The 16,186-nt window shown below is 39.7% G+C and overlaps 1 protein-coding gene across 3 annotated transcripts in view; it reads left to right on the top strand.

Annotated features, from left to right (window-relative positions):
• Window positions 1–16,186, top strand: part of PAAF1 (proteasomal ATPase associated factor 1) — a 62,394-nt gene that overhangs the window by 38,830 nt on the left and 7,378 nt on the right. For 2 of the 3 annotated variants that reach the window (XR_007478694.1, XR_007478693.1), the window contains exons 11-13: window positions 29–111; window positions 1,517–1,783; window positions 9,619–9,717. Coding sequence is in view for 1 of the 3 variants with exons in the window: in XM_004279779.3 (XP_004279827.1) it covers window positions 29–111; window positions 1,517–1,594 (161 nt within the window). In the remaining 2 variants the exon portion in view is untranslated. Of the gene's footprint in view, window positions 1–28; window positions 112–1,516; window positions 1,968–9,618; window positions 9,718–16,186 lie in introns of those variants that run through there. The other variant, XM_004279779.3, reaches the window with a different exon arrangement.

The following is a 16,186-nucleotide window of genomic DNA, read 5'->3' on the forward strand; positions in this document are numbered from 1 at the left end:
TATCTTAAGTTTTCTTTCTGCCTTTTAGGTGATGGAAGCTGTTTCATTGTCCAGCAAGACTTAGACTATGTCATTGAGCTCACTGGGGCAGACTGTGACCCTGTGTACAAGGTACAGACCTGAGAGGAGACCAGGCCTGGGTGATTCTCACCTGGGACCTAGAGCTTTTGAGGGGACTGAATCCAGATACTTTGTGGTTATTAGGGGTAATACAATACTAAGGGGTGGGATAGGAAGAAATAATTTTGAGTCAGAAGTGACTTCATCACTTACTGGCTCTGGAAACTTAAAAAATCACTTTACCTCCTCAGTCTGTCAATTTGTCTGTAAAATGAGGATAACAGTGAGAGAATGCATATGAAATTTCTTTGTATATTTTAAATATTCTGTAAACATTAGCTATTATTACTATTGTTGTTGTTATTATTATTATTTAAGTTCAAGACTGATTTGGTTAGAGTGAAAAGAGAAAAATGAAAGGGGAAAGAATATTTGTTGACCAGACATTGTTCTAGATGTTTTTACATATATTATCTTATTTAATAGTTGTTATCATCCCTTGAGATATAATATTATTATTCCTATTTTTTCTTATAATTTAAAAAATTTTATAATTAATGCATACTTATAAAAATTCAAACAATACAGACTGGTACAGACTTCAAAGTCTGGTTTAAGACTTTTTTGGTTCCACTCTTTCCTGAAGTAACTAGCATTAATAGTTTGACATGTATCTTTTAAGACTGTTTTTGGAGAATTTGCACTTACATCTTTGTGTATTTATGTAAATAATATAGTTTTGTCTTTACTTTGTACATAATTGGGATCATTCTATATGTATTGCTCTATGACTTGGGTTATTTTACATGACATTTTGGAACTCTTTCCAGACAAATGAATATATAATAGATACATTTCATTTTTTAAAATTCCTGCATATTGTTCTGTCTTGTGAATTAACGTATGATTTTCGTTTTACAAATGAAGAAATGGGCCCAGAGGGGTTGAGAAAGTTGCTCTAGGTCATGCAGCTACATGTTAGCAAACCTGTGATTAAGCTTAACTCCAGAAATCATGCCATTTCCATTAAATTAGTGGTGCTTAGCCTTCTTTGAGTCTCAGACTACTTTGAGAATTTGATGAAATCCTCCTCAGAAAAAAAAAAAGGCACATTTTGAGAACTCCTTTGCATATAATTTTATGAGGTTCAAGGATACCCAGGCCTTTCTATGGACCATCTGCTCCCCCAGTACACACTGTCTGCGCTAAACCATGCACAATGCTAGTGGGTTTGTTCTCCACTTGGCCACTTAGTTTCTCTGTTCTGTAGTCATGAGCCCCCTTGATTCTGGCCAGCTATTTTTTTTTAATATATATCATGGATGTAAGTCTTGTCTTTGGAGTCAATAAAGCTTCTCAGACTCATTTGTACTAGTGGGGGTCAATGACAAGGCTCTATTTTTTTGAAATGGAAGAATCCCGGGCTTCCTTTGAGCTATGAACTCTTGTGTTTCAGGTAGCCACATGGGAGAAGCAGATCTACACGTGTTGTCGAGATGGTCTTGTGCGACGCTATCAGCTCTCTGACCTCTGACCCCTTGGGAAGAGGAGTCCCAGTTAATGAAAAAGATTGACTCTGACCAGCAGTGAGCAGAAACATCATCAAGGACCATGGAAGGACCATGGGTGCCCTTTATTGTATTGGGTACCCTTTGGAAGAAACAAAAAGTCAGCTGCATTGGCCCATGTGGAGCTATCATTCCATGACAGGACGCACTTTGAAGTGAGTAAGAAGCTCACAATTGTTCGCTGCATTTGTCCCAGCTTCTCCCTTAAACTCACCCCAGCAACATAGGACAAGGATATGGATGCTTATAGTTTGTCACACTGATTGTGTTAAATGTTTACAAGGACCGGAGGACTGAAGCCTGTTCTCTGGAGGAAATAAAGAAAATATGTTTGGAGGAGTCTGAATTTGAGAATCTTTGTTAAATACTCCTGCTCTAGCAAAATGTCAGTCACTGGTGATGGGATTCCCTTCTCAGGCACTTCCTGTTATCCTGGCTGTAGGGTAGGACTACTTGACAGTAGCAGTAAATATCCCATATGCAACCTGGGAAAGATTCTTAGACAGGTAGGGTAACCAACCTTCCCAGTTTTCCTCGGACTGAGGGGTTTTCTGCTACATGCGTTCTGTCCCAGGCAAACTGATATGATTGGTCACCCTTAATACAGGTGATGAAGTTGAATCATATAATTGTAAAGGCAGCGGCTGTCAAAGTGTGGTCCCTTTGGACCACATAACAGCTGTATCCGATCACCTGGGAACTTGTTAGAAATAGAAATTCTTGGAAACCACCGCCCCCCCACCCCGACCCTTTCAGACTTAAATCAGAAATTCTATGGATGGGGCCCACAATCAGTATTTTAACAAGACTCCCAGGTGATTCTGATTCTTGAGACCTAGAGAAAAAAATGGTGAAGGGCAATTTTGTCATAGATGGAACTCAGGGCTCAAGGGATGGCCCGGCTGGTCTATAGGCGATGAGGCTGGAGAGGTTGACAGGGTCCAAATAGTGAACGGCCTTGAATGCCAGGTAAGGAGCTTGAACTTCACTTGATTGGCTATGGGGAACCACAGAAGAGTTTTAAGCAAGGATACAACATGGTCACCTCTTTTTTTTCCTTAAACATAAAAATGGAATCATAATGTATGTATTCCATGGTTTACTTTCACTTAGTATCTCTGAGTTCTTTCCATCTTAGTACATTTAGACGTTCCTCAATTTTTTTTTTTATTTATTTTTGGCTGCGCTGAGTCCTTGCCACTGTGCATGGGCTCTCTCTAGTTGTAGCGAGCGGGGGCTACTCTTCGTTGCGGTGTGTGTACTTCTCATTGCAGTGGCTTCTCTTATTGCAGAGCACAGGCTCTAGGCACGTGGGCTTCGGTAGTTGTGGAACACGGGCTCTAGAGCACAGGCTCCATACTTGTGGCACATGGGCTTAGTTGCTCCGTGGCATGTGGGGTCTTCCCGGACCAGGGCTCGAACCCGTGTGCCCTGCATTGGCAGGCGGATTCTTAACCACTGCACCACCAGGGAGGTCCAGACCTTCCTCATTCTTTTTCTTTTTGAATTTTATTTTATTTATTTTTTTATACAGCAGGTTCTTATTAGTCATCAATTTTATACACATCAGTGAATACATGTCAATCCCAATCGCCCAATTCAGCAGACCACCACGCCCACCCCCCACCGCTTTCCCCCCTTGGTGTCCATATGTTTGTTCTCTACATCTGTGTCTCAATTTCTGCCCTGCAAACCGGTTCATCCGTACCATTTTTCTAGGTTCCACATATATGCGTTAATATACGGTATTTGTTTTTCTCTTTTTGACTTACTTCACTCTGTATGGCAGTCTCTAGATCCATCCACGTCTCAACAAATGACCCGACTTCGTTGCTTTTTATGGCTGAGTAATATTCCATTGTATATATGTACCACATCTTCTTTATCCATTCGTCTGTCAGTGGGCATTTAGGTTGCTTCCATGACCTGGCTATTCTAAATAGTGCTGCAATGAACATTGGGTGCATGTGTCTTTTTGAATTATGGTTTTCTCTGGGTATATGCCCAGTAGTGGGATTGCTGGATCATATGGTAATTCTATTTTTAGTTAAGGAACCTCCATACTGTTCTCCATAGTGGCTGTATCAATTTACATTCCCACCAACAGTGCAAGAGGGTTCCCTTTTCTCTGCACCCTCTCCAGCATTTGTTGTTTGTAGATTCTCTGCTGATGCCCATTCTAACTGGTGTGAGGTGATACCTCATTGTAGTTTTGATTTGCATTTCTCTAATAATTAGTGATGTTGAGCAGCTTTTCATGTGCTTCTTGGCCATCTGTATGTCTTCTTTGGAGAAATGTCTATTTAGGTCTTCTTCCCATTTTTGGATTGGGTTGTTTGTTTTTTTAATATTAAGCTGCATGAGCTGTTTATATATTTTAGAGATTAATCCTTTGTCCATTGATTCGTTTGCAAATATTTTCTCCCATTCTGAGGGTTGTCTTTTCATCTTGTTTATGGTTTCCTTTGCTGTGCAAAAGCTTTGAAGTTTCATTAAGTGCCATTTGTTTATTTTTGTTTTTATTTCCATTACTCTAGGAGGTGGATCAAAAAAGATCTTGCTGTGTTTTATGTCAAAGAGTGTTCTTCCTATGTTTTCCTCTAAGAGTTTTATAGTGTCCGGTCTTATACTTAGGTCTCTAATCCATTTTGAGTTTATTTTTGTGTATGGTGTTAGGGAGTGTTCTAATTTCATTCTTTTACATGTAGCTGTCCAGTTTTCCCAGCAGTTATTGAAGAGATTGTCTTTTCTCCATTGTATATCCTTGCCTCCTTTGTCATAGATTAGTTGACCATAGGTGCATGGGTTTATCTCTGGGCTTTCTGTCTTGTTCCATTGATCTATATTTCTGTTTTTGTGCCAGTACCATATTGTCTTGATTACTGTAGCTTTGTAGTATAGTCTGAAGTCAGGGAGTCTGATCCCTCCAGCTCTGCTTTTTTCCCTCAAGACTGCTTTGGCTATTCGAGGTCTTTTGTGTCTCCATACAAATTTTAAGATATTTTGTTCTGGTTCTCTAAAAAATGCCATTGGTAATTTGATAGGGATTGCATTGAATCTGTAGATTGCTTTGGGTAGTATAGTCATTTTCACAATATTGATTCTTCCAATCCAAGAACATGGTATATCTCACCATCTGTTGGTATCATCTTTAATTTCTTTCATCAATGTCTTATAGTTTTCTGCATACAGGTCTTTTGTCTCCCTAGGTAGGTTTATTCCTAGGTATTTTATTCTTTTTGTTGCAGTGGTAAATGGGAATGTTTCCCTAATTTCTCTTTCAGAGTTTTCATCATTAGTATATAGGAATGCAAGAGATTTCTGTGCATTCATTTTGTATCCTGCAACTTTACCAAATTTGTTGATTAGCTCTAGTAGTTTTCTGTTGGCATCTTTAGGATTCTCTATGTATAGTATCATGTCATCTGCAAACAGTGACAGTTTTACTTCTTCTTTTCCAATTTGTATTCCTTTTATTTCTTTTTCTTCTCTGATTGCCGTGGCTAGGACTTCCAAAACTATGTTGAATAATAGTGGTGAGAGTGGACATCCTTGTCTTGTTCCTGATCTTAGAGGAAATGCTTTCAGTTTTTGACCATTGAGAATGATGTTTGCTGTGGGTTTGTCATATATGGCCTTTATTATGTTGAGGTAGGTTCCCTCTATGCCCACTTTCTGGAGAGTTTTTATCATAAATGGGTGTTGAATTTTGTCAAAAGCTTTTTCTGCATCTATTGAGATGATCATATGGTTTTTAATTCTTCAATTTGTTAATACGGTGTATCACATTGATTGATTTTCGTATATTGAAGAGTCCTTGCATCCCTTGGGATAAACCCCACTTGATCATGGTGTATGATCCTTTTAATGTGTTGTTGGATTCTGTTTACTCGTATTTTGTTGAGGATTTTTGCATCTATATTCATCAGTGATATTGGTCTGTAATTTTCTTTTTTTCTACTATCTTTGTCTGGTTTTGGTATCAGGGTGATGGTGGCCTCATAGAATGAGTTTGGGAGTGTTCCTTCCTCTGCAATTTTTTGGTAGAGTTTGAGACTGATGGGTGTTAGCTTTTCTCTAAATGTTTGATAGAATTCACCTGTGAAGCCATCTGGTCCTGGACTTTTGTTTGTTGAAAGATTTCTAATCACAGTTTCAATTTCATTACTTGTGATTGATCTGTTCATATTTTCTGTTTCTTCCTGGTTCACTCTTGGAAGTTTATACCTTTCTAAGAATTTGTCCATTTCTTCCAGGTTGTCCATTTTATTCGCATAGAGTTGCTTGTAGTAGTCTCTTAGGATGCTTTGTATTTCTGTGATGTCTGTTGTAACTTCTCCTTTTTCATTTCTGATTTTATTGATTGGAGTCCTCTCCCTCTTTTTCTTCATGAGTCAGGCTAATGGTTTATCAATTTTGTTTGTCTTCTCAAAGAACCAGCTTTTAGCTTTATTGATCTTTGCTATTGTTTTCTTTGTTTCTGTTGCATTTATTTCTGCTCTGATTTTTATGATTTCTTTCCTTGTGCTAACTTTGGGTTTTGTTTGTTCTTCTTTTTCTAGTTCCTTTAGGTGTAAGGTTAGATTGTTTATTTGAGATTTTTCTTATTTCTTGAGGTAGGCTTGTATAGCTATAAACTTCCCTCTTAGAACTACTTTTGCTGCATCCCACAGGCTTTGGATCATCGTGGTTTCATTGTCATTTGTCTTTAGGTGTTTTTTGATTTCCTCTTTGATTTCTTCAGTGATCTCTTGGTTATTTAGTAACATATTGTTTAGCCTCCATGTGTTTGTGTTTTTTACGTTTTTTTCCCTGTAATTCATTTCTAATCTCATAGCTTTGTGGTCAGAAAAGATGCTTGATATGATTTCAATTTTCTTAAATTTACTGAGGCTTCATTTGTGACCCAAGATGTGATCTATCCTGGAGAAAGTTCTGTGTGCACTTGAGAAGAAAGTGTAATCTGCTGTTTTTGGATGGAATGTCCTATAAATATCAATTAAATCTATCTGGTCTATTGTGTCATTTAAAGCTTCTGTTTCCTTATTTATTTACTTTTTGGATGATCTGTCCGTTGGTGTAAGTGTGGTGTTAAAATCCCCACTATTATTGTGTTACTGTCAATTTCCCCTTTTATAGCTGTTAGCAGTTGCCTTATGTATTGAGGTGCTCCTATGTTGTGTTCATATATATTTATAATTGTTATATCTTCTTCTTGGATTGATCCCTTGATCATTATGTAGTGTCCTTCCTTATCTCTTGTAATATTCTTTATTTTAAAGTCTATCTTATCTGATGTGAGTACTGCTACTCCAGCTTTCTTTTGATTTCCATTTGCGTGGAATATCTTTTTCCATCTCCTCACTTTCAGTCTGTATGTGTCCCTAGGTGTGAAGTGGGTCTCTTGTAGACAGCATATATATGAGTCTTAATTTTGTATCCATTCAGCAAGCCTGTGTCTTTTGGTTGGAGCATTTAATGCACTCACGTTTAAGGTAGTTATCAATATGTATGTTCCTATGACCATTTTCTTAATTGATTTGGGTTTGTTTTTGTGGGTCCTTTTCTTCTCTTGTGTTTCCCACTTAGAGAAGTTCCTTTAGCATTTGTTGTAGAGCTGGTTTGGTGGTGCTGAATTCTCTTAGCTTTTGCTTGTCTGTAAAGCTTTTGATTTCTCCATCGAATCTGAATGAGATCCTTGTGGGGTAGAGTAATCGTGGTTGTAGGTTCTTCCCTTTCATCACTTTAAGTATATCATTCCACTCCCTTCTGGCTTGTAGAGTTTCTGCTGAGGAATCAGCTGTTGACCTTATGGGAGTTCCCTTGTATGTTATTTGTTGTTTTTCCCTGGCTGCTTTCAATAATTTTTCTTTGTCTTTAATTTTTGCCAGTTTGATTACTATGAGTCTTGGCGTGTTTCTCCTTGGGTTTATGCTGTATGGGACTCGCTGCGCTTCCTGGACTCGGGTGGCTATTTCCTTTCCCATGTTAGGGAAGTTTTCAACTATAATCTCTTCAAATATTTTCTCGGGTCCTTTCTCTCTCTCTTCTCCTTCTGGGACCCCTATAATGCGAATGTTGTTGCGTTTAATGTTGTCCCATAGGTCTCTTAGGCTGTCTTCGTTTCTTTTCATTCTGTTTTCTTTATTCTGTTCCGCAGCAGTGAATTCCACCCTTCTGTCTTCCAGGTCACTTATCTGTTCTTCTGCCTCAGTTATTCTGCTATTGATTCCTTCTAGTGTAGTTTTCATTTCAGTTATTGTGTTGTTCATCTCTGTTTGTTTGTTCTTTAATTCTTCTAGGTGTTTGTTAAACTTTTCTTGCATCTTCTCGACCTTTGCCTCCATCCTTTTTCCGAGGTCCTGGATCATCTTCACTATCATTATTCTGAATTCTTTTTCTGGAAGGTTGCCTATCTCCACTTCATTTAGTTGTTTTTCTGGGGTTTTATCTTGTTCCTTCATGTGGTACATAGCCCTCTGCCTTTTCATCTTGTCTGTCTTTCTGTGAATGTGGTTTTTGTTCCACAGGCTGCAGGATTGTAGTTCTTCTTGCTTCTGCTGTCTGCCCTCTGGTGGATGAGGCTATCTGAGAGGCTTGTGCCAGTTTCCTGGTGGGAGGGACTGGTGGTGGGTAGAGCTGGCTGTTGCTCTGGTGGGCAGAGCTCAATCCCTCATTCTTTTTAATAATTTCCAAAGTTTGGACTTCCCTCATGGTACAGTGGTCAAGACTCTGCACTTCCACTGCAGGGGGCATGGGTTCGATCCCTGGTCGGGGAATTAAGATCCCGCGTGCTGTGCGGCATGGTCATTCATTTCCAGAGTATGAATACCATATCAATTACATTATTAGAGAAAAGCAACCCTTGTGCCGGGCCATGTAGGCTAAGATGAGTATTTATTTAAAAGAAGAAGGTAATTCCTAGCTGGGGTAATATTATGGTTTACAGAGTTCTTAAAGGCTGGTGGTAAGGAGTTCCCTGGTGGCCTAGTGTTGGGATTCCGGGCCTTTGGTGCTGTGGCCCAGGTTCAGTCCCTGGTCAGGGAACTGAGATCCTCTAAGCCACACAGCGCAGCCAAAAAAAAAAAAAAAAAAGGCTAGTGGTGAGACTCAACGAGATCTAGTGATTTGCCAAGGGTCATAGAGAGTAGGAAATTGAACACAGTTTATCTTAACTTTAAATCCCATATTTTCCTTCTGGTTGCTTTTGCCTAAAGCAAATCGAAAATAAAATAGTATAATTCATTGAGTATCTACTGGGTATCTACTCCATTCTAGGTACTGTATGTAAATATTTAATCCTCATAACACTCTTAAAAAGGAAATGGTATTATTCCTGTCTAAAGGATAAAGAGGGACTTTCCTGGTGGCACAGTGGTTAAGAATCCACCTGCCAATGCAGGGGACATGGGTTCGAGCCCTGGTCTGGGAAGATCCCACATGCTGCGGAGCAACGAAGCCTATGCACCACAACTACTGAGCCTGCACTCTAGAGCCCGTGGGCCACACTGCTGAGCCCGTGTGCCACAACTACTGAAGCCTGCGTGCCTAGAGCCCGTGCTCCACACCAAGAGAAGCCACCGCAATGAGAAGCCTGTGCGCCACAATGAAGAGTAGCCCCCGCTCTCCACAACTAAATTAAAAACTGAGGCTCAAGGAATTAAGTACCAGAGCCTTGATTTGGACCTTGCTCAGTCTGTCTCCAAGGCCCATGCTCCTTCCACTATACCATGTGGTCACAAGACCTCTGGGACTGGAGCAGTTTCATTCAAGGAGTGATTTGTGATAGGGTCAGGTAGACCCAAACGGACATATTCCAGAGCTCAGAAACATTGAATCCTAGGAGGTCCAGGTGGAACCTCTAAGAAGTCAGACTAACAAAAAAGGATGAGGAAGAATATAGCTAAGTTCACACAAGTATGTCTCTGAGTTCCCATTCCAGGACCCGTTCTTCTCCATTGCCATCATATTTACAAGCCCCTTTTCACAGGTCTCCAGAGTTGACATCCTGATTGTGATAGATGCGGTAACCCTTGACAGCTGTCCTGAAGTCCAGACCCAAACAGAAGGAGCAGAGGCTAGCTCTCAGGTACCCCAAAGCCTTATCTACTGTGAATGGAATAATCCCCAGTTTGCAGCAGACAAAGCTTTGTTTTCCTTTTGGGTTGAGGAATGCATTCTGGGTAAGGAAGGGTTGACAACCCTCATCTGCAGCACTGCAGGCCCAGGGAAGCTCTGTGCTAGACCTTGTTTCTTGGCTTTCAGATGCCCCCTTGTGACTTCTTGTGAGAAGTGCCTCTGTTTCTCAGTCCTGAGAAGTTGGCAGTGGCAGCAGCTATTGAGCATATACTGTGTGCCAGGCACAGTCCTCACAATAGTGTTGCAAAGCAAAGGTTTATTTTTCTTGAACAAGTCTCTTTGTGGATATATTTTATATATTTTTCTAATTTACTTTTTATTTTGAAATAATTTCAAACTTGCAGAAAAGCTGTAAGAATAGTTCAGAGGATTCCAGTATATTCCCACCCAGATCTCCCAGTTGTTAACGTCTTATGTTTGCTTTATCATCCTCTCTCTCCCTCTTTCTTTATATATATATAGATATATTTTTTTACACAGGTTATATATGCTGTATATAGTTTTTCTGAATCACTTGTGAGTAATACACAAATTTTATGTCCTCTTACCTTTAAATACTTCAGTATGCATTTGCTGAAATCAGGGACACTCCTGCATAACCACAGTACATCTGTCAAAACAAGGAAACCCGCATTGATACTATACTATCATCCAGTTTGTCAGCCCCATTCAAGTTTTGCTGGTTGTCCCAACAATGTCCTTTACAATCACTCTTTCCTTTGTGGTCCAGGGTCTAATGCAGGATCATACGTTGCATTTATTTGCCTTCTGTCTGGAGTACTTCCTCAGTATTTCCTTTTATAACCCTGATATTTTTGAAATGTAGGCCACTTTGGGTTTGTCTGATGTTTCCTCATGATTAGATTTAGGTTATGTATTTGGGCAAGAATACTCCCGATGTGATTCTCCATCCTAAGAGCATGGTATTGGGAGCCGCACAATGTCGATTTGTCTCATTACTGGTGATGTTAACCTTTTATTTTGTTTTTTGAGATATAATTCACAAACCATAAAATTCACCCTTTTAAAGTATGCAATTTGGTGGGTTTTAGTATATTCACAAGGTCGTGCAGCCATCACCACCAATGCCAGAACATTTCATCACCCCAGAAAGAAACCCCATATACTTCAACAGTCACTCCCCATGCCCCAGCCCTGGCAACCACTAATCAGATGACTCTCTGTCTCTGTGGATTTGCCTATTCTGGATGTTTTATATAAGTGGAATATTATATGTGGCCTTTTGTGTCTGGCTTCTTTCACTTAGCATAAAGTTTTCAAGGTTCATCCATGTTGTAGCATGTATCAGTACGTCATTCTTTTTTGTTGTCAAGTAATAGCCCACTTGTGACGGTTAATTTTATTTGTCGGGCTTCCCTGGTGGCTCAGTGGTTCAGAATCCACCTGCCAATGCAGGGAACACGGGTTCGAGCCCTGGTCTGGGAGGATCCCACATGCCGCGGAGCAACTAAGCCCGTGTGCCACAACTACTGGGCCTGTGTTCTAGAGCCCGCAAGCCACAACTACTGAGCCTGTGTGCCACAACTACTGAAGCTCGCGTGCCTAGAGCCTGTGCTCCACAGCAGGGGAAGACACTGCAATGAGAAGCCAGCGCACCGCAACCAAGAGTAGCCCCCACTCACTGAAACTAGGGAAAGCCCACGTGCAGCAACGAAGACCCAATGCAGCCAAAAATAAATATAAATAAATTTATTTTAAAAAAATTTTATTTGTCAGTGTGACTGAGCCATGTTGCCCAGATATTTGGTCAAACATTCTGGATGTTTCTGTGTTTTTTGGATGACACTGACATTTAAATCAGTGGACTTTGAATAAAGCAGATTACCTTCTATAATGTAAGGCCTCATCCAATCAGTTGAAGGCCTTAATAGAGAAAGACTGACCTCCCCCAAGCAAGAAGGAATTCTACCAAAGGATTGCCTTTGGACTCAAACTGCAACTGTTCCCTGGGTCTCCTGCTGTACCACAGGCCTACCCTGCAGATTTTGGACTCTTCAAGTCTCCATAATTGCATGAGCCAATTCCTTAAAATAAATCTCTACACACACACACAACACACACAACACACACACACACACACACATCTTATTGTCTCTGTTTCCCTGGACAACCCTAATACACCATTGTATGGATATACTACAGTTTTTTAATCCATTCATCAGATGATAGACATTTAGATTGTTTTCACTTTTTAGCTATTATGGATAATGCTGCTGTGAACATTCGTGTACAGGTAGGTTTTTTTGTGAACATATATTTTTAGTTCTATTGGGTATATACTTAACAGTGGAACTGCTTGGTCATATGGTAACTCAGTGTTTAATGTTTTGAGAGACTGCCAACTATTTTCCAAAGTGGCTGCACCATTTTACATTCCCACCAGCAATGTGTAAGTGTTCTGCTTTCTCCATGTCCTTGCCAATTCTTGTTTTTGTCCATCCTTTTTATTTTAGTCAGCCAATGTTAACTCAGTTAAAATGGTATCTACCAGGTTTCTCCACAGCAAAGTTAATAAGTATTTTGGGGGGAGCTACTTTGAGAGTATATAAATATCCTATTCCTCATCAATCTTGTATGAACTAGTTTTAGCATTCTTTAATAATTTCTGTCTGAATCAGTTATTCCTATGATAATTGCCAAATGGTGATTTTCTAATTCCATTATTCTTTTTACATTTATAATCAGCATTCTACTGTAAGGAAGAACTTTCCCTTCTCCCTCATTTATACATTCATTCACTCATTCATTCGTCAGATATATTATTATAGATTACTCATGGATTCATCTTTTATTCTATGGATTATAATCTGTTATTACTATTATTTATTTTGCTATTTAGAGTGTCCCATTTGGGTCAATGGGAGCTCCTTCAAGCTGGATCCTGTGTCCTTTTGACATGTTTCCATCATTCTTTGAGCACTTCCATATTCTCTGGTACAAGATATTCAAGCCTCAACTTACACTTTCCAGTCCCAGCCCTGGAATCAGTTGTTTGTCTAAATAGCCCTGGTTCCTTTTAGTGGAGAATAGTATTCAGAAACCAAAACCTGGGCAATAATATGCTCTTTACTAGTGGGGTATTATTGCTTCTTGGCCCTATCAGCAGATAGTACATATACACATCTCTCTTTCTGCATCCATCATTCTATATATATATTAAAAATCATGCATTCACACTGATGTCACCAATTCCAATCCAGCTCCACCTTTTACATATTTACCTCCTTTCTCCAACAATGAGAAGCTTCACTCTCATAATTCTTAGTATATTCACTTATTTGCTCAATACCTCTGTGAGTAACCAATCTTCCAGCCACACAGGCCATCTCCTCCCCTTTTACTATGGCCTTTGCACACCTGGTGTCCCTCAGATAGAGTCGCCTCCTTCCTCTCCATTCACCTCAGCCAGTCCCAGACTAAGCAAGGCCTTCCCCCAACCCTCTGAGTTTAATTTTTAACAACACTTTTTTCTGGCAATAAGAGTAAAACAGGTAATTCTCTGGCAGTCCAGTGGTTAGGATTCGGCACTTTCACTGCGGGGGGCCCGGGTTCGATCCCCGGTTGGGGAAGTAAGATCCTGCAAGCTGTGTGGCTAAAAAAAAAAAAAAGAGAGAGTAAAACAAATGGCCAATACACAAGAAAAAATATTCAATTTAAGTAATTAAATAAAAATGCAAATTAAATACATAAGAAAGCTCAGAAATGCAAAAAAATATAAAGAGTAATTCCGTATTTTCACTTTATAACTAGGCAATTGTAGCTAAGAAATAATTGTTTTAAGGTCATAAAACTAGTAGCTAACAGATAGGATTTGGCTCTGAGTCTACTGCCTCAATGCTGAGGGAGCATCTTCTATGTGATGTGTGCTTTTGTATAGTTTTATTTAATATTTTCACACCAACCCTGTGGTGGAGTTCATGTTAATCCCATTTATTCAAGGAAACTTAGACTTGGGGCCATTAAGTAAACTTGCTTCAGGTCGCACAAATGGCATGTGAATACAGCAACATCAAGATATGGTCACTCTGGAATGGATAAAGAAGATGTGGTACATATATACAATGGAATATTACTCAGCCATAAAAAGGAACGAAATTGGGTCATTTGTAGAGACGTGGATGGATCTAGAGACTGTCATACAGAGTGAAGTAAGTCAGAAAGAGAAAAACAAATATCGCATATATGTGTAATCTAGAAAAATGGTGAACCAGTTTGCAGGGCAGAAATAGAGACACAGATGTAGAGAACAAACGTATGGACACCAAGGGGGGAAAGTGGCGGGGCGGTGGTGGTGTTGGTGTGATGAATTGGGAGACTGGGATTGACATGCATACACTGATGTGTATAAAATGGATAACTAATAACCTGATGTATAAAAAAATAAAAGGTAGGGTCACTTTGACCAGTGAACTCACCCAAAACCTACACTTTACTTCTTAGCTTTTTAATTGATTTCTCTGTCCTTTGGCCCAACTCCAAAAGTGTGTTTTACCACTTCCAGATATACCTAAATATACCTAAAATAGATCTTTTGCCTCAAGTAGTATGAAAGATCTACTTTAAGGCAGGCCCTCCTCTGTGATAGTGTGGCTTCAGAGGACCCAGGGAAGTTCTTAAATATCTCAGTCATTAGTATCTGAAGTGCCATCAGGGAACTATCAAGATTTTCCATCCACAGTTAGAGATGAGGTTTAAAATGTAGCACCCCTCTTTTCCCTGTATGACTGATATCTGATCCTTTCTTAAGAATACGTTTCCATTTGAGAGGAGTAAGAAGCTAAGTACTTAGAGAAGATACTCCTGAGGAAGAAGGAGGAGGAGAGGAAGGGCTGTAGTGTGGCGCTGGCCCAGGGATCGACCAGTGGAACAATAATCCAGATACAAACCCATGCATATATGTAACATCTGTATATAACACAGCAGTCATACAGATTTGTGGGGAAACAATGGACTGTTGAATAAATGGTTCTGGGATAGTGGGATGTCTAAAAGAAAAAAACAATACCTACCTGGCACCATAAACAGAAAAATAAGTTCTAGGTGGATTAAAGGTTTTAAAGTAAAATGGACTTTTGGAAGAATATGTAGGTGAAGATCTTTATGACCTTGTATAGGGAATATTTCTTAAACTAGACACAAAAAGATAACCAAAAAGGAACAGATTGATAAATTTGACCCCATTTAAAAAAATGGTAAAAAGACAAGCTCCAAGATGGAAGGGGTTTGTATTTTATATTATCAACAAAGAAACATAAAGAGTCACAAATCAATTTGTACAAAAAGAATAGCCCAATAGAAAAATGGACAAAAGATGTAAATAGGCATTTCACAATGAGGAAAAATAATTGCAAATAAAAATGAAAAGACCTCCACCAAGAAATGCAAATTAAAATCCACAGTGGGATGCTATTTCACACCTATATTGGCAACCATTTGAAAATTTGACAACAAGAATTGGTGAGAATGTGGATCAAAAAGGAACTCTCACACACCGCTATTTTGCCATTGTAAATTAGAATCACCACATCAGAAAACTGTCTGATACTACCTTGCGGAGTTGACACACATGCCCAAATGTTCAGGATCAGCAGAGAATGCGATACAACCTCTGTGAAGACAAGTCACACACACACACACACACACACACACACACACATGCACAAACATACCATTTGCATAAATGATACCATTTATATAAAGTTTAAAAATATGAAAAGGTAAATATGTTGTTTTGGATACATGCAGTGGTATGTGGAGCTGGCTGTGCCAACTTGGGAGAAATTGGCAAATGCTACAAATCAGAGCTATTTTTTTCCTTCTGGTGAGCCTGTTAAACATTTAGCAGTACACCATCAGATACATGCGTAGTAGTAAAATGATAAAGAAACGCAAGAGAATAATAAACAGGGAGGGGCACACAGGGGCAGCAGTCCTTCAATAACAAATGTTCTAATGCTGCTCTTTCTTGCATGTAAACTATTTCATAAGAAAAAAATGAGTAGGAGTTAGCTGGGCCAAGCAAGGGTTGGTGGTGGGTTTGGTGGGAAGGGTCTGGGTAGAGGTGGCAGCATAGGTGAATGGGAGAGAATGGTTAGCTGGGCATCTGCAAGTGCTGTAGTGAATTCTGACGAGCGGGTGAAGTGTGAGAAGTGAGAGCAGACAGGAGGGAGCAGATCACTGAGCACCTGTGTGCCAGGATAAACGGCTTGCATTAACTCTGGGCAGTGTTATGGAGCCCAAGCTCGCTCTGCTCACCACACGACAGGCCAATAAATGGGGAGACCAGTTGTTGGGGCAGGAATAACGACTTTAATTGGAAAGCCAGCAGACCGAGAAGATGGCAGACTAGTGTCTCAAAAAACCATCTTCCTCAGTACAAATTTGGGCTCCTTTCACAC

This window comes from Orcinus orca, chromosome 8, assembly GCF_937001465.1.
Source record: "Orcinus orca chromosome 8, mOrcOrc1.1, whole genome shotgun sequence".
Taxonomy (NCBI): domain Eukaryota; kingdom Metazoa; phylum Chordata; class Mammalia; order Artiodactyla; family Delphinidae; genus Orcinus; species Orcinus orca.